General features: G+C 36.7%; 2 protein-coding genes and 1 non-coding gene across 3 annotated transcripts in view; 1 reads left to right on the top strand and 2 right to left on the bottom strand.

The window, feature by feature from the left end:
• Window positions 1–5403, top strand: part of LOC588593 (cell cycle control protein 50A) — a 34899-nt gene extending 29496 nt beyond the window's left edge. The window contains exon 9 of the mRNA XM_011683905.2: window positions 2261–5403. The gene's annotated coding sequence lies outside the window, so the exon portion shown is untranslated. The remainder of the gene's footprint in view (window positions 1–2260) is intronic.
• Window positions 5404–6165: 762 nt separating this feature from the next.
• LOC105446724 (cation channel sperm-associated protein 4-like) lies at window positions 6166–23168 on the bottom strand. The gene is made up of 16 exons (XM_030991066.1): window positions 23029–23168; window positions 22549–22588; window positions 20611–20721; window positions 19760–19864; window positions 13914–14076; window positions 13385–13457; window positions 12924–12982; window positions 11875–11985; window positions 11297–11361; window positions 10724–10828; window positions 9796–9883; window positions 9347–9432; window positions 8674–8781; window positions 8176–8295; window positions 6768–7175; window positions 6166–6333 (listed from the first exon to the last, which is right to left on the bottom strand). Exons 4-16 carry the CDS (start codon window positions 19847–19849, stop codon window positions 6166–6168), a joined length of 1644 nt encoding a protein of 547 aa, XP_030846926.1. The 5' UTR covers window positions 19850–19864; window positions 20611–20721; window positions 22549–22588; window positions 23029–23168.
• Window positions 21248–21321, bottom strand: TRNAN-GUU. The gene has a single exon. It is a non-coding gene; the product is annotated as a tRNA-Asn (tRNA).
• Window positions 23169–23602: the final 434 nt, after the last annotated feature.

Genomic DNA, 23602 nt, shown 5'->3' on the forward strand with positions numbered 1-23602 from the left:
TTTCTGAATTTCTTTTGAAATATATACATTGATTTTAACATTCTTCTCCAGAATGAAATATCCAAGCATAAAGCTCATATTATTAACCTTATATTCCCAATTTCTACTCTCACACCTCTCTCATACAATTACTACTCAATCGCCGTTGACCTTTCATTTATTCCTTGGTCAGATTGGCCCATGTTAAGGCTTGGAAAAGCAAGCGCAAAGAGTATGGTACTGGCGCTACCCCCCTCTGTAAGTAACTCAATGATTAAACATGATTGTCCCACATCTGTAATGTCCGAGGTCTGCATCCACAAGACTACATAGCCATGAAAATTATCCGACGTGCTTGCATATTGCCATTCCATTTATACCGTGTTTTGTGTTTTACCATTTACACTCTGTTCGCTATATTTATTGAATTGTGTTGCAGAAGCCAAAAGTTAATTTGAGCAAGCTGAACTCAGATAATTTGTTTATGTTTGAAACATAAAAACAAATGCAAAATTGCAAATTGTCAAAATTTGCACAGAGAAATAAAATTTACTCTTGATATAGATGCAAGATCAAAATTATTCCTTGCCAGCACCTGGCTGTCTGTAACCAAATAATTCCTGGTTTGACAGTTTGATAGTGCAAAAAGTAGACATTGTTGGGATCATGAATGATTGAAGCTTTATGCTTTTCTATTGCTAGCTGCATATTTGCTTAAATTGTAATCAATAATTACATTACAATTCTTATCATGTGGATGATTATTTAAAAATGATGGTAACTGATAACCGTCGCTTTAATTATGGAAACTTTTGAAAATAACCTAATAATACTGCAACATACTCCAGCAAGATTCACAGCCTTTTGCCATATTTTTGGTTTGCCATAAGAAGTTTGCTGTTGACCATGAATTATTTCAGTAAGCCAAATTAAAAAAAAATATATATATAAATATAAAATATATATATATATACCGGTACCCATCTTTAATAGTGCCTGCCTCTCTAATAGTGGTCACCCATATTTCATCCCTCTATAGAAGGATATATGTGTAACTGTTGAAGAACCTGTCTAAGATGGCCAACTGTCTACAGTGGCCACATTATGTGTTTTCCGGGGGTGGTCTTAATAGATAGGTTTGACTTTACTTCATTTTAGTCTTTAAAACTGAGTGCAGACACTATAATTGCATTAGTAATTATTATCATTGTTCATTACAACATACAACGTGCAATGTACATGCACATATTTATCAATGTACACCGCAAAAAGATGGTTTGTTCATGAATGGTGAATTTTTTTCTTCACCCATCATAATTTTTCTGCCTTACATTTTTGCGATGTTGTAGTGTTGGAAATTGAAGTGTGAGAAATCTACAGTAAAAAGTAGAAACTACAGAATTTATGGAGTTGTGGATGGACTTTATTCTGTTTCTTTGAAAATGGGCCATCTGAAGGGTATTAACAATGAAACACTTCTGTCCTATTTTTGTTTTGCTTTTTCATTTGATACTTCTCCAATTTTGAAACTGGACCCTACTTTGATTCTGTTACATGTAGGTGATTTTCAACTAATGCTGAAGCATAAAACTGCATAAAACCTCACCATAATGCACTTTTAAAATCATTGCAATTTGCAAGAATGCTTGTTTGTCATTCATCATTTGCTTCAAAACACATTATGCATGTTTCCTTGCTCTCATTCTCTTTGTCTTAATGTTTACTCTTTTGTTTTCCTCATACATTGCCATTTGTTGTATTAATGCATATAACTTATGTAAGTATTTTTTAATCAAAAATTACCTTTTTTTTTTTTCATCAGTGTGATTTAATTTTCATCTACATGTAGGTTCAGATGCACAGATTTTGAATATATTTGAAAGGAAAAACAGTACTTAATTTTTGTTAACAAACTGAACTCGCATCTGAATGTCATTACGTTCCTCCGTTTTTCAGTTATCATATGAATTGACTGCAAGTTATGAATATTGTTTAAGTAAAAATAAAATTATACTTCTACTATTATTATAGATGTTTATATGAAGTACAATTTTTTTTTCTTTCTGACATCTGTTTATTAGTATGTACAGTAGAGAATTATTTCAAATATTTAAGAGGAATACTTTTGAATGCATACTTAGGAAATAGGGTAGGTGACCACTTTGATGAGTGCTTTTTGTATCTTGATAAAGTTGCTCCGGACACTCGTAGTAATTGCTGCTCTTAATCACTATAATTGCTAATTTATTATTTCATCTTTTCATTTCTGTCTTGTTTTTAGAAACACCCTGGAAAGTACTACAGAAGTCATTGGATGATGATAACGGACTTCTTTTCTTCGCTCTTCTTTTCTTTCATTCTTCACTCAATCATTCCACCTTGGACTTCAAAGAAAGGATACACCACTCTTCAGCCTCCCAAGCTTAACACCAGTGATTCTAGCACCATTACCTCAACCTGCTACCCATACACAAGACACTCAAGTGTATATTCTCTAAGGTGTATGGCATAAATGTAGTGTGCCTGTGATGCAGCACCGGACATAAAGCAAAGTGCAGTGTCAGAGGATAAATTCAAAAAATGCGATTATGAAAGCATTTTATGATTTGGGATGTGCTGCATGTATATTTCCCTTTTGAGCCAGAAGGGCATTAATTCTGAGTTAGGATTGAAGTTGTAATGCCCTTCTGGATCCAAAGAGACGATATTTACATTGGCTTGTTAATATCAGGAAATATTTCAAAATACAGTGTTTGTTGTCCAAGATATACCAGTGAGCATTAACACACATGCCTGTCTCTTTGTAATCAAGGTAACTCTTAAGTTGTAGCATAATCCAGCATTCATACCACCCGACTTCATCGTATAGCTATACAATAAGTAATTAAACTGTTTGTAGTCTGAACGTCGTGTAGAGAAATGTTGTATAATTGAACATATGTTTGAGCGTCATTTCAAATGGAAACTCAAATATAGAGTCAGGGCCTGGCTATAGCCTGAACATCATATTATATGAAAATAATATAATATAATATAACTTGATGTTATACAATGTTGTTTTCTAGTCTTTATGTTTGCTTGACTATATGGTTATTCTTTACATGACATTTCTTTATACGAGTTCCATATAATTAGCTTAGTCTGAAAGAGCTATGAGACTCTGTTCCTGGGAAAAGGATAAATCATTTGTATTCTGACTTAGACTTTTTCTTTGAATCCAACATGCATGTATTTAGTCCAAAATGGAGTGAAAATTTGTGAAAGCTTATGATGTGCTGTTGTCCGTTTCCTTTTTTTTTCTTCCTCCGAGTACTTTCTCAATGTCTTCTACATCAAATAGTCTTGTTTCAAATATATTAACTTATTTTTGTAATTCCCCCATTCCTTTAAGCTTTAAAAAATAATCAAATAGTCACCTGTTATTATTCAGATATGTGTTTACTATGGATAACTGTAGCTGATTGTAGAAGACATAATTTGTAATGGTAAGATATTTTTAAGTTGTTCAATCTTCTCTTTCTAAATTTTAATGTTTAACAATAACTCTATTTTTCTTATTTTTTGGAGACAAACATACTCTTTTTAATCTGTACTATTTAGGATATATTTTGACCCCTAAAACGTATGGAAAAGTGCCTGCTAGCTTCTGTTCCATTTTAAGTGAGTTCTTCATCAACTTTTAAGTGAGCCATGAAGACACTTTGTCTCATTGGCAAAAAATGATGTACCATGCCATGGTATTGCATACATTGTGACTATAAGTGAGGTACTTTTAAAATAGTTGATTTATTCTTATCAAATATCCTTCCCTCTATTTGCTTTACTCTGAACTTGATACTGTTCCTAACCGAGGTAGTGCAATGTATACAATGTAAATAATCATTTTGTATCTGTATGTATGGTAATGACAAGTACAGAATATCAACTAAGAAAACCAAAATTTGTATAACGATTTGACATACCGGTAATAAAACTGTAATTGATGTACCGGTACTTCGATATTACCATGCTATTTGTTAAAATTAGACCTGTTGGGACTCATTTCTATCCATGATGATGTTATTTGATTTTATATGTGGTGATGTAGAATTATGATTACCGGTAGATATATTATATTTAGAAGAGATACATTATTATATTGCCATGATTTAATATTTGTAATATATATATATTATGTTCACTTTTGTAATGACAAGTAGCGTATGATTATATCCAGGGATATGAAAGCCTACACTTTCTAGTGTGTATATTTAGGTTGCACTGTGCACTATGTATTCATGTATTAACATGTCTGCATGATCTGCTTAGTATTGTTTTAACATAATTGGATTTGAAACCTCTTTAAGGGTGATACTCTATTCCTTGCAGCTAACTTGTTTTTACATTGGCTATGCAGTAGGGGGGAATTTTTTTTTTTTTTTTTTTTTCTTCATTTATATAAATGTATACATGGATTTGCATATGAATAGTAATGAATAAAAGTAAGAACAAAATGTTTAAGCGACTTCATGTACTGCTTAAAAATGCATGTACATGTGTGTATAGCATGATCACAAAGGCTTTCAAGAAATCAAACCAAGGGCAATAGGCTTGTATATCACCTTATGAAATACATGTATGGAAACATGACGATGACATATTACATAATCTGATAAATAATGGCTTCTTACATAGCGCTAACATTCATCACGTTTTGAGACTGTGATGCTCATTCATGGTGCATCAAAATTGTTACTAGTAGAGTAACTAGTGCTCAAGTCTACCAGGTACCCATTCACCTCACCTGGGTGAAGAGTGGCAGATGTAGATAAACGTCTTGCCGAAGGATGTTAGTGCCACGCAGGAAGGCGATTTATATAGGCAATACACTATGATGTTGCCCTGGAGTTGGTTTCTTGAAAGTCTGTGCGTTTGTTTTGAATCTATGATAGATATGAAACTATTTATTGTTATTCATGATTCTAATTTTTATCAGGTATTGAATAATACCTTCTATTCTTGCTTTGTACTTTATGAAATTATGTTTAAATTGTATTAATGATTTTTCTTTAGTGACATTGTGATGGTCTTTATATCATACAGGGTTTAGTCCACCTTTTTTGTTTAGTAGCCGCAACTATGTTGCTATCATGGAAAACCTCAAAAAATATGAATTTTAAGAATTCATACATGATTGAATAAAATAGATATCATTTCACATAAAAATATTAATATCTTATAAACATGTTTGCGTGTTTATGTTTTAGGATTTTGGTTTTAATTGAGTAATTTGAAAACATTTAGAGATGTTTTTAATGAATCAGACAAGTCAACAAAACTAACTTTATTTTGAGTCAAATAATGGTATATAAAACTGATCAATGTTTTATTACATGTAATGCCAACTAGAAACATCAATAAAATCTTTCTTTTATCTAAATAACACTTCAATTGTACAAAAAAGAGGTTTTGTGAGATGTTCTGATTATTCTTTTCATTAGATGTGGGAGTACATACATGTTCTTCATCTACATATACCATGACAACATATTGAATTCAAGTTTATGTGACATGGAAAATCATACATTTACAATCATTTTCTAAATTTATTTCATAATACCTTTTTTATGAATACCAATGAAGTACATCTTCTCTTCCCCCCCCCCCCTCTCTCTCTCTCTCTCTCTCTCTCTCTCTCTTTCTCTCTCTTTCTCTCTCTCTCTCTCTCTTCTCTTCTCCTCTCTCTCCATATGTCTCTCTATCTACAGGTAAAATGTGGTTGACACATTCACAGAAATCAACAACGAAATATATTTGTATATGGATGGAAATATTTCTGGCATATTATCTAGAGGCTCTGACATAGGCACATAACATCTTCTGTAACATATATCATTTTTTCCTTATAGACCAAAATGCCCACCTCTTGAAATTTCCATTCAGCCTGCCTCTTGATGCATCTGTTCCATTGAATCTCTGTGATTCAATTCTTTCCAATCTTGTACGATCTCCTCGGTCTCTGTCTGTATCTCCCTCCCTCTCTCTCTCTCTCTCTCTCTCTCTCTCACTCTCTCTCTCTCTCTCTCTCTCTCTCTCTCTCTCGCTCTCTCTCTAAGTCTCTGTCTCCCTCTCTACTTTCTTTCCCTCTTACAATCCATTCTGCTTTCCTGTCAACATACAACAATGACCCATGTAACTTCGGCATCCCTAATGTTTGTCCTCTGCAGCCTTGCCAATCTCTTCCTCCTCATCCTCAGAGTCATCCGATGATGCACCCAGGTTCTCTGGAGGTGAAGAAGTGGTCTTTGTAGAACTCTTCTGTCTCTGGCCTGCAGTGCTTTTGCTTGAATTTGATGTCGTAGGTTTCTTATCCACCTACATGACAGAAAAAAAACTTATTCATGAAAATAGAGAGAATCAGAGCATTTTGAATGGGGAGCGGGAGTTCAAATCATATCTTCAGACAAATTTGTCGATACATTTTTCAACAGGCCAAGGGCAAAAGATTGCAAGATTGTTAAATTTTCCCCCAAAATCAGAAACAACGAAGAAAGACCATTTGCATCTATTTTGTTTAACGGGTTGACGAGATGACATCTTCACCCACTCCAAGAACGACCCTGGAGGAAATGCTGCCAACTATTGTCATTTGCAGGTATTATGTGAAACTGAAACTGTTGTTTTATTTTGTTCAGATCAGAACTATTAAAAGAGTTTATTATCAAAGCAAAGTTATATCTCTAATCCATGTTGTGATATTGATATCTGAAATCCAATCCAACATCTAGTAATCAAGAAGAGCGAGATGCATCACAGATTTCCATCCGGCCCACCACCCAAACCCACTTTGGTGATAGGGTTTGAGGGTCGCTAGATTCATATATCCCACCGCTGCCACCACTCACCGCATTACCAGGCACCAGCCGATCTCGAGACCGCGACGTTCCCTTCATAACACCCTCAACTCCGTCAAGTTTCATCTTCAAGGATGTTCCAGATCCTAGGTGTCCTAGGTCCGTCTTACTCTTGGTGACGGGCTTGCTGGCATCCTTAGGGGATCGTCGCGAGTTGTGGACGGAGCCAGGCTGTCCGACAGTGTTACTGGGAGGGACCAGGCGGGCCGCATCCTTGATGAGACCCGCGAGGGTTCCTCGACGGGTGGAGATCAGATTGTGCTGTTCAAGCTCCAGCAAGTTGGACAAGATGTCTCCTTTTTTCTAGATTTAATGGAGTAAGAATTATACATTATATGAAAGGTTTTGAATTTAGAGTCTATAAGCAAGGACACTCACCTCTGATAAAACATAGAGGGTGCCACAAGACCATTCTTAAAGGGGATGTGCATGGTGTTTCAACAAATCTTGCGACAATTATTCTTGAACTACTGAGCAAAAAGAAATCCCTTTTAATTATTTTTGTTTTAATTCAAGTTTTCCGACAATGCCAAATTTTTGCCAAAGAAATTTTGGATGGGTATGAACAATAGCCAACATAAACATTTGTAGAGTATATCAATACCTTACATTTCTACGTATTCACGAGCCCTTTGCACACGAAACGTCATTTTGTTTGACATAGGACTGCGTCATCAGCGACTAGTATGGCCTTTGACGCGCCATTTGATGCGCCATTTGACGCACTTTTTGACGCACCAATTATTTATCGACGCGCCCTTTGAGAGAGAGAGAGAGAGAGAGAGATCGTACAGAAAGCAAAAAAGTGATGTGTGCAAATATTGAAATAAAGAACTGACACTATAGTCATGCACAAATCGCCTATAATATATTTGCAAGCTTGATTATAGCGCAGGTAAACTGGGAATAGCAAGAAAATGAAATGACGCCTCACGCGCAACGCGCATAAGACAAGACGAACATCAAACCCTCGATTATAGTTGTATCTGTCTATATATTAGACCGTAGTTAATTTCACAAAAAAAACTGTACATCATCTTGTATTCTCTTCAGGCTTGCTTAGATATGACGATGTAAACCGCCGCAAAAAGGACAACAACAAACAAACAAACAAACCTGTAAATGAAGGCACACTGCACAGGTCATGCATGCTTCTACTGAGCTTTTTTGTGAGATACAGGTCGAAATTTGACGAGTATTACACTTTATGTCATCATCGGTTTTACCGCGTCATATACTGTTTCTGAAAGAGACCTTGGGGCTATTTATCCACTAGGTGTGATTTGTTTCTTTTTCTACTCACCCCGATGTTTTTGAAGTTAACTGGATCTGGGGCTGCTGCCGAGGGTGGAGCCATGGAAGGTTTCGATTCTAGATCATCTTCTTCTTTAAATTCATTCAGTTCCCAGAGCAGTCGAAATATCTGACAAACCAATCAACAAACCTCCATGAATTCGACTACTTTTTTTAAACTCATATAATTTGAAAGCAATATAGGCCTATTACATTTACATGTATAAAGTGCATTACGTTCATACTTTAATGTGCTGTATAGTTTTATTACTGATTATTATTACTCGTTCTCGCTGAGTTTCAAGTCCACGCATAATTGTGCACAATCTCCACTCCTTTGGGAGTTGCACCTTCCAAATACAAACATGTAGATAGTCTCTGATCTTGAGTTTTCTTCATGAGCCGTAGTCTTCATGATGTAGTTTTGAAACTTTTCCGTCGCCGTAAGATGTTTTGTTATTGAATATGTTCACTATTTGTATGTTTATTTGTTTGTATTTGTACGAACCTTGTCGAGGTCATCTCTGATCGTCTGGTATTCAGCAAGATTGTCCTCAAGAGCCGAGATGAGGACGATGTAGTTTTGAAACTTTTCTGTCGTCAGATACTTAAAATCCTGCAGGAGATAATGCGATGGTTGATGAAACATAATAAAGAGCATCTCTCTATATATCTCATAGCTCTATCTCTCTTTCTCTCTTTCTTTCTTTCTCTCTCTCTCTCTCTCTCTCTCTCTTGCTCTTTCTCTCTCTCTTTCTTTCTCTCTCTCTTTTTCTCTCTCTCTCTTTCTCTCTCAGGCTCTCTCTCTCTCTATCTCTCTATCTCTCCATCTCTCTATCTCTCTTTCTTTCTTTCTCTCTCTCTCTCTTTCTTTCTTTCTCTCTCTCAGGCTCTCTCTCTCTCTCTCTCTCTCTCTCTCTCTGTTCCCTTCCCAATATTCTCCTTGCACCTATATACGATCTACGAAAAGGATCGCAAAGACTTGATAATTAAGATTCAAATTAATTCATTGATATTCAAAATGAAATATAAGGAATACTTTACATTTATAACAAAAAATCCATTTCCAATTTTATTGCAATTCCTTTCAAAATTATAGTCGCACTCTGGTCATAATGTGGCTAGCTACACGGTTGCCCAAGATAATTTCAGATAAAATACAAATTATTGCCTCTTCTTACCCCAAAGTGCAGTGGCTTCTGAGTGGGCATGTCCATCTTTTCTAGGACATCGCCAATAGATGTGATAGGTACCTCTTTGCCAATGTCTACTTGGAATCAGAGGAAATAAAATAAAATCTTTAAAAAATAATCAGTCGCGACGGTAATAAAGCTACAGAAAATACCTTGCTGCTCGCATTATATATACTTTCGAATTGTCTTATCATGAAAGAATCTCTCAAGCATTATCTTGATCCAATGCAACTGATATATAAATTATTTCTAAACATTCAGTTCTGTTTATGCATTTTCTCTGAATTATCAAGATCACATACACTACAATACAAGCACATTCTTTAGGAAAGTGTAACACATTTGGCAGTGTGTATACTCTACCAATGAACATGTGCATAAATATTGTAGATGGAAAACAAACAAATAACGATATTTCATGAGACCAATCTACTCACCCGTCTCATCTTCTGTATTAGTGGTCTTGGTGCTCAACACATCTTCTCTCATCTTGTTCTCCTGTTTCACCTCCTTGACTGCTTTGTCCTGTAATGCGACAAGATATATTATCATTCAACATAGTTCATTTGTCACGTTAGGTCTGAAATTGGATGTTATCTTCTACATCATGACTGCGAAAAACACAGTACAGAGTAGGTCAGGAAATTTCAAAAATAAAGTTACACTCGATCTAGACCTGGGGGGTGTTTCACAAAGATCCTAAGTAGAACTTATCTCTAAGTTGGACTTAAAAGTTATGAAAAGCCATTATCATCTTTGAAAATATTTTGTAAAAGTTATTTTGAAAGGCATAAAATGTTGATTCAAATCATTCATATTTTCTATCATCAAGGAGATTTCATGTTCTGGATGTGGAATTTATAAAAAGTCTAAAATACTTGAATTTCTACTTTGGAATATATTTAAATTTTAAGGCTCCAATGGCTGTCCATAATTTTTAAGTCCAACTTAGTGTTAAGTTCTACTTAGGATCTTTGTGAAACACCCCCAGGTAGTTGAAACATTTCCCCTCCTGATCAGACCTTCGCTTCTCAAAAGTTAAGTTACGCCTGATAAAAGTTAAGTAAATCATATTTTGGTCATTGGTATCGATCTCGAAAACAAAGTTTATTAACTTTCTTTTTAATTTTTGTAAAATGTATAAGCTTCAATTGAAGTCCACATATAATGATTATTATTGTTTATGTCATGTTACCTTATCTTGTAATGTTATCATATTTTGTCATGTTATGTAATCTTGAAAATGGAAGCAATAAAAAAGAATCTTTAAAACAAAATTAATGGTTCTTGTTTTCCGATTTCATAGATACCATATTAGCGAGGCCAAATTTACTTTTCTGTCTAGACATGATTGCGTTCATTTACCAGATTTGTGACGACCACGGCGACGACAAGGTTGGCGAAGACGAATGATCCGATGGTGATGGCCAGGATGAAGTAGCCAGCTCCTATCATGTAGTGAGGCGTGTTCTGAATTATTTATTTGTGAAAAGATAAATATCATCAGCCAAATATCATTAATTTAAATGGTGGTGAAATTAACCATAAATGTGGTATGTTGACGACGAACATTAAAGATAGAGGTCTACAACTTGTTTTATAATTGTAGAATTGGGAAGAAATTGAAAAATGCCACAGGAAGTTAAACAGGTCAATCGTGTTGGTAAAAAATTATTGAAGAGACAAGTTGGAGTTGGACTCATTTCAAAGTAATTCATGCTATATAGCACTCATAATAGGAACAAATCATATTCTATGAAACTCTTTGGGAATAAAATTCTTCATCAGCTTAGTTTTATCTATCGCGAAATCGCGAAAAGAAGCTATCACTAAATAATAATTGAATAAAGTGAAGATATATTACTTCACTCGGCCCTTGTTATTAATTTTCATTAAAATACATGTTCTTATAGTAATAAAAATGAAAGATATTCCTACCTTAAACCTTTCAAATAACCCCATCCAACCATCTTGAGTTACGCAGATGAAGAGAGAAAACATAGCTGTCAAAGGAAAAAATCATAATAAGCATAGTTTATCCAGGTTTTCACGGAGAATCGTAAATATCGTATTTTAAGACTTTAACTACTACTACTAATAATAATAGTTCAGTTCTTGTATAGCGCATAATACGTCATGAAATAACATCTCTATGCGCTTCCAAAGAGCTTTGGACTTTATTACCCTAGCTTTAGCTCCGGCAGCCTTATCAGCGCACAGTGCATTTCCCTCATTTACCTCACCTGGGTTGAGTGTGGCAAATGTAGATCATTGTCTTGCCAAAGGACATTAGTGCCGCGGCGGGACTCGAACCGCGGACCTTGTGATCGACAGTCCGGTGACGTATCCACTCGACACCTCTACATGACAACTAAGGTCATAGATAGTCTACGAAAATCTAATAAAATAGGTTGACCACAAGTCCATAATTAGCTACTTCTTTCTGGTATGAATGATAGATGAGGGTGTTATTAATACGCTGAGGAAGATAGTTTATGAACAGTGTCCTTACTTACCCGACTGAAGATTGCCAAAGAGAGATGGGAAATCCTCACCGAACAGAAACACACCTACAACACTCAGAACTAGCATGAGGATGACGAGCAGAAGGGCGATGTTCGACATGTCTGTCAATGTAAGAAAGTGATAATATGGGGCTTCCGTTATTAATCTAATATCGCTATGTTTACATTGCATAGTATAAACATGACAATAAATGATACCGCTTGTCGAAGTTACTGTATCGAAAAGTTGTACACACTTTAAACAAAAGTAACGTATCATAAAAACTCAATGATAAAGATGCGACCTTGAATCAGCGAAATTAGTGAATTGAAATTAACAATTAACACTGCATTAAGAATTAAGACTATTAAAGATACTATGTCCCTTTTGCAGCTAACCTCAAATTCTGTAGAACTTTGCAGGAATAATAAATATGTCATGTATGTCCTATCTGTGAAATTTAAATGTAAGCAGTGTCCTAATATTCAAATTATGCAAGGAAACCCGTTTACTTGCTAGACTTCACTGTCAGACACTATTGTCAGTATTGAGTGACTGACTGGCTTTTTCTTCTTCTTTGGTAATAGAATACATAAAATGAGCTGTAAATGATTTGTCTACATCAATAATCCACTTCTTGTAATGGCCAAAATTAAACTGATTGAATCTTTGCGCAGCATAAAACGTACGACCATGCGGTACAATGGTCTGAAAATCAAGGCTATTACTTATTGGCTTTATAGCTCCTAAGTCGATTTGACAACTAATAGTCGTTATTTTCCCACTTAAAGACATTTTTAAGGGGAGTTCTAAATTAGTATTATCTCCCAAATGCCATTGGAATTTAACCTTTTCATTTTTTGGGCCTGCAAAAGGGACCTTTAAGACATTGCATTAAGGCATTAAGCCAATGTTTCAGATGGAGAAGAAACTTCTTCCATCTCATCAAAATTTACAGATCAAACTCGAGACGAACATTTCATTTAAAAGGATTTGTCTATGTTCATTTCATCTCGTCAGACTCTCTTGTCATTTTCAGAACACAGTTCGCTACACTTACCTGGGATAGATTGGAAAATAGTCTGCACCACAACAGAGAGACCGGCTAAAGCACTCACACTGTAAAAGAAGGACTACATTGTTTGATCGGGATGTTTATTAAAACAATATTTACACATGCTTACTTATTATTTTTAAATAATTAAATTTACACTATTGTCATGATTAGCTTGCTTTACTCTAAAAAGTCTTGAAATACATTTCATTACAAAAATTCTGAAGAATAAAAAAAACTTCATACCTACAAACTGCTAAGATATTGTAAACTAGGACATTATACTAGAATGAATAAAATATTAACAAGTACAGCAAATGTTATGATATAGATGTGGCGAAAGGGAAAACGCAATTATTGTCAATGACAAATTATCGTGTAGAAGAAATTTATCGACATTATTCTCGTGGATACGGTGGAACCATAGAGCTTAGATTTAATCATAGCCGGATGGAATTGTTTTGTACCTTCGCAGACTTCTGAAGGCCCTGAGCACCCTCAGGATTCTCAAAATACGACTGCTTCCTAAGAACTTGAGAGCTGATTAAATGAAATTGAGATAATTTGTTTTATTGAACAAGGGGATATAATAAGAAGAACGATAAAAAAGATGATGCTGATGATGACTGTGATCAATGAAGATGATGATGATGATTACGACGACGACGATGATGATGATGATGATAATGATAATGATGATGATGATGATGACGATGGAGAAGAAAGAGAAGGAAAAACTGAATGTTGAAGAAGGAAGAGTAAAAAACAAATACAAGAAAGGGAGATGAAAGAGGAAGACCGAAATATAAAAAAGAAGGAATGATGATTCAAAAAAGGAGATCAAGAACAAGGAAAAGAGAAAAGAAAAGTGACTGTAGTGTAAAGTATGGCATTCAGAGTTAAGATGTAGAATTTTGCTACTGCTTAATTAAACTGGAAAACAAAGTAAACATTAGATCCAAGTCGAGTTGTCCCCAGATTATTATTTCTACTCACTTGGTCCGAGGAGGAGGATGACGATGATGAAGAAGTCGAGAATGTTCCATCCAACCTTCCAGTAGATGATGAACCCATTATACCACTTGAGAATCAACTCACACACGAAGATACTCAATACGGTATAGTCAAAGATGAAGAAGAGCCAAGCGTACTTCTGAGACTGAAAACCAGGGGAAAACAGAACCGTGAATAATTATAGTGGTGGTAAAAGTGTATCAAATATTTCTGATACTTAATGTTGAGAATTAGAATATTAAAAAGGAAAATTCATTGTGACGCACCCCCCCCCCCCCCTATTCCCACCCATGGATGCTCTGTGATCCGCAGGTTTTTGTCGTTACGCCGAAGTGGTCAGGATGGGAAAATATTGTTGATCATATTGATGGCCCGCCCCCCCCCCCTCCCCTCTCCACCTCCACTTCCCCCCTCTCACCCTCCCTCCCAACCCGCTCACTTGTGATCGTGTTAATTAACCGCTACGTCTATAATTATGTCGGCTGTGAATAGGCCTGTCTCATCTTAAGGCCAACATTTTAATAATAAAAATGAAGTGTTCCGTCCCCACCCGCCTCCTTTAATTAAAAAAAAAAAACTATTTACAATTGAGATTCGTTTAAAACCCTCAAAAAGCTCCCCCCGCCAAAAAAAAGGCCAAAAAAAAGCCACCCCCCCCCCAAAAAAAGAGCCTGTGATATACATTTTGTTTAAAAAGCTTCTAAAGTGATACAAATCATTTGTTGTGTATCACATTGCATCAGTATACTCACATAGCACAATATCTGTGAATAAACAGGCTTGGCCAGCTAAAATTAGCATGGCAGCCATGTTGGAAAAAATAGCAAAATAGTAAATAGTAGGCCTGATGAGCTGCCCCTCATTTTTATAAAGTCCGGACGAGAAACACGTTATTTTTGTTATTTGACCTTATAGACCAGTTCACGGTTAGCACATGTTCCAAATGACCCCGAATATCCACAGATCTTCAAAACATTAAGAGGTCCCACATTGTACATTTTGAAATAATCACTCTTATACAGCGATGGAGGTGCTGCATAAATAGCCTTTGTTTCCCTTTTTCAAAAATACTTTCACCTGTGTATCATGGAGTGCACTGCTTGTGCATAAATGAATTATGATTTACATAACTTTCATGAGCACGTACTATCCAGTATATTTTGTCACCGTGTATTTCACAATTTGGTCTGCAATGGTCTTTATCTGCTCATGCTCAGACTGCAACCTTGAATTGGCTTATTCCTTTCACACATGAATTCTTATTTATTTCTTTATTCTTTTCCAATCTTCATTCCATTTCCTTTTGTGTAATGCAATATAGTGAAGTAACAATTTAATTTTCATAGGCAGTTCACCGTGGCGCGATCGGTTAGCGCGTAGTACGGCTCCAGATCAAGGACGCTTGGTTTGAGCCTGGGCCTATCAGGGACGCCTGGTTCGATCCCGGGCGGCAGCCGGAACACGGTGCCGGCCATATACCTTTTTGTTGCTACCCCCCTCCCCTCACACACACGCACGCACGCACACACACACGCACACACACACACACACACACACACACACACACCTTCGGGTACACTGTGATCCGCAAGTTTGTGTCTTGACGCCGAAGTGGTCAGGAAGGGAAAGTTTTTTTTTTTTTTTTTTTTTTTATTGATTCCAAACAATACAAATAATCTTAGAAATAAAATACAGTTGTTTTTGTCCTCGACATGAATTCAAAACATTTTCATTACATAGATTGTACGATAATTGATGAAAACAAATATGAAATCAGTAATTTGTAACATAAAGGAAGTTGTTGGTAGTGGATCGTCCTAACCCCGTCCCTTGCACCCACCCCCATCCAAACCCCACCCCGCCCACTTGTAAACTTGTTGATTTATCGCTAGATATACGTCTAAGTTGGCCTGTCCTTTTCACATCTATTCCAATCTTAATTCCATTTCCTAATTTCGTCTTACGCGGTATAGTTTCATTCCTATTAGATGATTCTCCGTGGCGCAATCGGTTGCGCCTCGTACCAGGGACGCCTGGTTCGAGCCCGGCCACCGGGATGTTCTGCCTGGGGTGGATCCCCGGTATCCCCGGTTCGAGCCTGGGATCGCGGAGTAGGCCATACGTTTTTGCTTAATTTGGCTTTTTTCTATTTTAATTGCTATTAACATTCACAGAGTCTTTCACCATTAAATTGCAATTTGATAAAAAGAGATCAATTCATCAAAATATGCTTAAGAGCACTTTTTTTTTTGGTCCCGAAATTTGAGAATTTCGCCAATCGATATTTCGTTCCGTGGGTGGGGGGGGGGGGGGGGGGGGTGAGGCCACCTTTTTTTGGTCACCCATTAGCACAATATTATTATTATTTTTTTTTTTTTTTAATATATTTTTTTTAATGAGGGGGCGGGGTTTCCTCCAAAACATACACGCGCCTAAAAGGACCTATCCCCTTTTCATAAATGCCCCTTTTCACCTCCTATAAATGCACCTATCAAAATCTGATGGGTGCCCCTTTTCCGACATATTCCCATTTCCTATTCTTATGACTGACTTTTTTTTGTATCCCTGGTGAGTGCCTCTTTTTGAGGGTGTAAGAAGTGTTCCATTTTCACTTCAGATAATTACTCTTTGTACTTTGACACGTGCTCCTTTTCTTTTCTGATAAGTGTCCCCTTTTCCTCTCATCATTAAACGCGCCTCAAATTTCAAGCGACTAAGAGCACTAAGACTAAGACAAGCGACTTCTCCCAAAGCTCGCTCGCGTATGATATACTTATGTTATACTTATGTTACTTATCAAAGCTCTTTTCAGTCTTCTGTTATGAGTATGTGCTTATAACCCAATCAGGATTGGGTTTTGTCCTCTTTATAAGATGTAATTTTTGCACTGTGTTCTCACAAATATTAAAAACTTTCCTTGCTCGCTTCGCTCGCTCGCAAATAATTTTTCAGACCATCACACCCAACTGCAAAGCATGATGCTTTTAAAAGCAATATCTTGTATGGTGTATGAAGTGAAACAAAATATTGAAATCATCTCTGATATAATCACAATGTAGAGATATTATACCAATGTCTAAAAGATTGTATATTTTCGCTTTGAGATTTCCCTTTGTAGGTGCCCTTTTCCCCAGAAAGTGCCCATTTTCTTGGTGCCCCCCCCCCCCCACTTATGATATTGTTGATTTATCGTTACGTATTATAGTTGTGTTGACTGTGAATAGGCCTTCACTTCTTAATTACTTTCTCATTAATTCGTATTTATTTCTGTTATTCGATTAGGCCTAAATAAAAAATGTTGTATTGCCCGTCAGGTGCCAGAACCAGGGTCGGTCAGAATTTTTTCTCTCTGTTTTTCCTCTCTTCAAAACAGCGACCGTCGCCCAAAAAATCTCGCAGGTTTCTATGGTACAGCGCGTGATATACAGTACACGAGGCCAGTGTCTACTTGTTTATTTGATGATTTTAGGCATTTATATCCCATTTAAATAAAACAAAATGCATATTTTATCATTCATTAAACATTTATGTTCTTCTTTTAAAAACGGTTACATTAAAAAATAATAAACAAATCGACCGTAGTTTTTAAGATATTTGGGTCGGTCACAAAGGGCAATACATCTTTTTTTAACGCCCTACCCATGCAGTGTTATAATCTTCATTCATATGCCATAAAGTAACAACTGGTGTAGGTAGGTCCCCGTGGCGCAATCGGTTAGCGCATCGGATCAGGGACGCCTGGTTCGATCTCGGGCTTTCGAAGGAGAGTTGATTTCCCTGGAACATTGATTCCCTTGGGCGTATTGATTCACCGGTTCGAGCCCGGGGCACACGGGGGTGTCCAGTATTCCGTTTTGCTTATTTTGCTTTTTTCTATTTTGATTGCTATTAACATTCACAGAGGAAACACCAACAACGATAGAAAGGAACATGTTTAAAAACAAATGAAATGATACAAAAGGACTTGTTTCTGCTTTGTGAAACGCCATTTACATGATATATTTGTTTGTTTATTATATATTATACAGGTACACCTATATTTACTCATTTTTACATTCAGTAATGTTTCATAAATCAATGTTTTAGTTATGTTTTACTTAATCCCGAAAGTCAGAGGCGGCCCACCGGGGGGGGGGGCAGGGGGGGGGGGGCAGGGGGGGGGGGACACAGTGCCCCCCCCCCACTTTTTCAGATACACCCAAAGTGCCCCTTTTTACATAGGAAAAGTGCCCCTTTTATTTTGTAAGAAGTGCCCCTTTTACATAGGAAAGGTACCCCTTTTACTTTGACAAGTGCCCCTATTACTTAGTAAAAGTGCCCCTTCCCCTTTTCACCTCTGACGAGTGCCCTTTTTATTTTTGACACGTGCCCCTTTTCCTTCGACATGTTCCCATTTTCCTTTGCAATAAGTGTCCATTTTCCATTCTCATAAATCTTGAAATTATCTTGAATAAGTGCCCTTTTTAATCTCTAGTAAGTGCCTCTTTTCAGGTACGAGAAGTGCCCCTTTTCACTTTTAATAAGTGCCCCCTTCACCTCTGATAATTGTCCTAATCAAAACTGAGAGGTGCTCCTTTTACTTTCACAACTTCCCCTTTTTTCCTTTGTAAGAAGTGCCCCTTCTCCTTTTAATAACTACCCCTTTTTTAAACTCGGATGAGCGCACCTTTCATTTTAACATGTGCCCCTCTTATTTTCTAATAAGTGACCCTTTTCCTTATGATAAGTGCCCCCATTAAAAAGAGAGAGGGCTCCTTCCCTTTCTCATAACTTGCCCTTTCCCTTTCTCATAAGTGCCCCTTTTCCTTATGATAAGTGCCCCCATTAAAAAGAAAGAGCTCCTTCCCCTTCTCATAACTGCCCCTTTTAAACATCTGAACGGTGCCCCCTTTTCATTCAACAAATGCACATTTTCCTTAATTATAAGTGCCCCTTTTACATTTTCATAAGTGCCCCTTTTCATATCTGGTCAGTGCCCCTTTGCAACTCTGATAATTCCCCTTTTAATAATGATACGTGCCCCTTTTCCTTTCTAATAAGGGACCTATCCCCTTTTCACCTCTTATAAATGCCCCTATCAAAATCTGATGGGTGCCCCTTTTCCGTCAACAAATGCCTATTCCCATTTTCGTAAACGCCTCCTTTTCATCACTGGTGAGTGCCTCTTTTTAGGTGAAAAATGCCTTATTTTCACCTCTTATAATTATCCTTTGTACTTATACACGTGCTCCTTTTCTTTTCTAATAAGTGTCTTATCCCTTTCGATAATTGTCCCCTTTTCATGTCATCATTAAACGTGCCCCTTATTTAAAGCGACTAAGAGCAATTCCCCCCAAAGTTCGCTCGCTGCGCTCGCTCGCATTCAAAGATGATATAATTATGTTACTTATCAAAGGTCTTTTCAGTCTTCCGTTATGAGAATGTGCTTATAACCCCATCACGATTGGCTTTTTCCCTCTTTATACGATGTAATTTTTCGCACTGCGACCTCACAGATCTTTAAAAATTTTCTCGCTCGCTTCGCTCGCTCGTAAATGCATATTCAGACATCACACCCAACTGTAAAGTTTGATGCTTAAGCGATATCTTGTATGATGTATGAAGAGAAACAAATATTGAAATCATCCCTGATAATGTAATCACAATGTAGGGGTATATACCAATGTCTAAAAATTGTATATTTTCGCTTTGAGATTTCCCACTGTAGGTGCCCTTTTTTTTTCAGAAAGTGGCCTTTTTTTGTTGATGCCCCCCCCCCCCCCACTTTGAAAGTCGCTCGGCCGCCCCTGCCGAAAGTTGACTCTTTACAAGCGACGCTTTTTCCTTACCAGTTCTCTGTTGGTCTGTGCCCCGATGAGGATGGCGTTCATCACGATGACTCCGAGGATGAGACCACGGAACCAGATGCTATCCACCATCTTACCTACCAGCTCCTGTAAGATTGGTAAGGAAGAGGAATTATGATGATAACAATAAGGAGGATGGTGGTGATGATGATGACGACGACGACCATGCCGACGATGAGGAGGATGGTAATGTGATGATGATGATGAAAATAAGGAGGATGGTGGTGATGATGAGGAGGACGACAATGACGAAGACGAGAAGGATGGTAGTGTGATGATGATGATAAAAAAATAAGGAGAATGGTGGTGATGATGATGATGATGAGGACGACATCGAGGAGGATGGTAGTGTGATGATAATGATAAACAATAAGGAGGATGGTAATGTGATGATGAGAATGAGGATTTAAATGATGATGATGACGATGGTAGTTATGATAATGATGATAATGATGATGATGAAAATAGTGCCGATAATGGTATTGATAATTGTGATTATGATATTATCACCATTACTATAGTAATGGTAATGATGATGATGGTGTGATGACGATGATGATATTAATATTGATGATATAGATTAGGGTTTGGCTGTTGGCAATGGTAGCATTGGTAATGTTGGTGTGAATGATAAAAACAAGGACGATGAGGATGAAGATAAATTATAGACATGATGATAATGATGCGATGACAGAATGAATAATGATGTTTTAACACTAAATAGAATGTTTATTTTTTACTACTTCTTTCATACATGGACTTTGGTAAGAAAGATAAATTACATATAGCAGCCTGATGCTTTATTCTGTTCTAACATGATTGCATTTCCTCACCTGAGAGACGACTTCCTCAACGCGCTCGTCATCGAGATCAACGATCTGGTTGAAGTCTTCTTCTACTTCGTCAGTCTCAAACAAATCGCAAAGTTCTGCCCCGCGTTGAATCTGTCAACAACAAAAATAGTTCAGGTGTCCATCAACTGAGCCGGCTATTGGTGCATAGTTTGCAGGGGCGTCCCCATGTGTAGAGGGGAGGGGCTGACAGCTTATTCGAAATTTTAACGTCGGGACATTTTGCTTACTTTTGTTTTGTTTTATTTTTACAGTCTCGTCGAAGAATGGAAGAATCGCAAAACCTTATAATCACTCTCACTTTCTCTCTCACTGTCGACCCCATCTGTTAGAAGAGAGGTCTCTTTAAAAATCTTTTCTTTTTTGCGTGTGTTAATATGTGTGTGTGCTTGGACAAATTTCAACTATCTTATCGCCACAAGAATTTGTCCTACCCCATTCAAATTAGACTGGCAACGCCCCTGGTCGTATATTATAGCTCAGGTGAACACAAATGAAACACGATGTTTTCTTGGATGTGTATTTTAAGTCCACCTTGGTTTTATTATTAAACGATAGAGCATACAATAATTATGAGGTAAATTTCCAAATCTTAGCAAAATGTAAAATAATTAATGTTCGTCCCTGGGTGGGCTCGAACCACCAACCTTTCGGTTAACAGCCGAACGCGCTAACCAATTGCGCCACAGAGACAACTGTAACTAACTGTAATCATACGTGGCCAAAGCTGTCCTGAATAATTATAATGAGTCATTTCTGGGCATGGAAGTGGTCGGTTAAAGATGTTCCTATTCAATCTCTCTCTCTCTCTCTCTCTCTTTCTTTCTCCTACCAATCTCTAAATTATATTGTAGTACATTCAATACTATCAAGTAGACAGACAGATAGAAAGTAAAAATTATTTCGACGGCTGCTTGCATGAAGGCCATTACTACCATTAACAATACATTGCACTTGCGACCTTCTTACAGACAGCTGATATTTAATAGTCTTGACGTGAAGAAAACGACAGTAGGAACAGAATAGTAAAGTTACTGGTATTACATTTGATATGCCTCCATCTTGTGTTAATTTAAGTGCGTCACAAACAATTAAAACGAAATTAAAGTTTGATAACCAACCATGCGAATACTATCATATTTTGTATGTTCAAAGTTCAACTATCATCAGTTCTTATAGGACAAGCATGCAATCAAAATATGTATTATTATAAAACTTGTGAGGTTAAAAATATGTGTGAATTACAGAATAACACTAATGTATATAAACATATTTGTTTGAGGGATTCACATTTTACAAGCCCCACCCTTCAGCGAATCCCTCCTTCCCTGAGTGTTTCCTTTTACAAAAGCATAAATAAGTTCCAGCAAAGTGTATAGGCTTTATAATTATTTTCGAAATTTGCATAATGTATCATATTAATGTACTGTACTGTACATTGATTTCCTTTTGTCGTAATTGTTTTTGTTCATTATTGTTTTGTTAGAAATGAAAAATATAAACTGAAACTGAACTGAACGTGAAACAGTACAATGGAAAGCGTATCAGGACAATTACCCCCTGGAAAATCACCCCCGGAAAAATCACCCCCCCCCCTCCTCTCCCCAAGGACAACCACCCTCTAGGACAATAATACCCCCGGAAAATTACTCTCAGAAAAATTACCCCCGTGGTCAATTATACCCTCCCAGGACAATAACCTCCACCCCTGAAAATTACCCCATAGGATAGTTACCTTCCCCTCCCTGTTCATTAAAAGGGTTAAATGTCCGCCGGGAGTAGTTGTCTTCGGGGGGGTGGGGGGATTTTCCGGGGAGTAATTTTCCGGAATGGGAGGGGGGGTAATTATCCCGCTGGTAATAGGCCGGGGATGATTGTCTAGGGAGTAATTGTCCTGGAACCAAATGGAAGTATACTCACAGCATTGGGATCAAATGTAAACAAGCGGGGTGTGTCGTCTCTGATGAAGTTAAAAAAAAGAAGAAGAAGAAAAATTGCACAATAGCGATTGTGTTTTCAAATGTGCCTTAATACACAAGGTGGAGAATGTGATTTTGTTGTTGTTTATAACATTAAAAATAATTATTGTTTTAAAATTGGTAATGGCTTAGGCTTTCACTTTGAATATGTGTTGACCTTTCCGTTTAACTTACAACAACACAAATCAACACTTTTTACTGCAAGTTAATGGTAAAAGCTAAAAAATAACCAAGGGAAAGTATTTTTAATTTTTATTCTTCAATATAGGCTTATAATGAAAGACACGAAAGTGTGTCAAATAAGCTTGCATTATTTGATGATTCACTTCTCCTTGTGTCTCTTCCGTAATGCACTGATAAATCATGGAAATAACATTTACAATTTCAGTTAATCATTTAAACAATCAAATACTTATCTTACATTTCAACTTTGTTTTTATTCCTTGATCCAAGTTTGTTGGCTATCTTCACTTTGAGTCTAATCTGTTGCAAAAAAAATAAAGGAAATAGGAATGAAATATACGGTAACCTTTGACAAGGCCGTTCATTTGATTTGATAAACTCAACTGACGAAAATAATTTTGCATGTATTGCCACCCATTTTTCTTTCAATTTTGAAATGATTGTCCTTAAATCCGAAGGCAAAAGAGACGGACTTATGTTTGTCATGTGCCCGGATACCCAACCCTCAATCATACATGTAATAATCGGAGCTCTTTAAGTCAGCAAATCTAAATTTATTCCATTCCATGACAACTTGATGATGATTTAGTTTACCCTTTTTTCTTCTTTCTTATCGGTAGATCTGGAGAATGGCAACACTAGCAACCGCCTCTTTCATTGAGATATATCAGGAAAGGGGAAATGGACTCCCCCCCCCCCCCCCAACAAAAAAGAAATTAAAAAAAATTGAATTGAATTGAAAACTATAAAGAAAAATAATCTACTCTAGGCCTAGGGCCTATACTTTTTTACAACAAATTACTTTACCTTCT

This window comes from Strongylocentrotus purpuratus, unplaced genomic scaffold, assembly GCF_000002235.5.
Source record: "Strongylocentrotus purpuratus isolate Spur 01 unplaced genomic scaffold, Spur_5.0 spur5_scaffold_2, whole genome shotgun sequence".
Taxonomy (NCBI): domain Eukaryota; kingdom Metazoa; phylum Echinodermata; class Echinoidea; order Camarodonta; family Strongylocentrotidae; genus Strongylocentrotus; species Strongylocentrotus purpuratus.

Coding starts and splice junctions, on each gene's coding strand:
- LOC105446724 (XM_030991066.1), bottom strand. CDS start 19,849: ATGGTGGATAGCATCTGGTTCCGTGGTCTCATCCTCGGAGTCATCGTG. Junction 8,296..8,673: donor TCAGAGATGACCTCGACAAG/GTTCGTACAAAT, acceptor TTGGTTTGTCAG/ATATTTCGACTGCTCTGGGA. Junction 6,334..6,767: donor GCCGGATGGAAATCTGTGAT/GCATCTCGCTCT, acceptor TCTGTCATGTAG/GTGGATAAGAAACCTACGAC.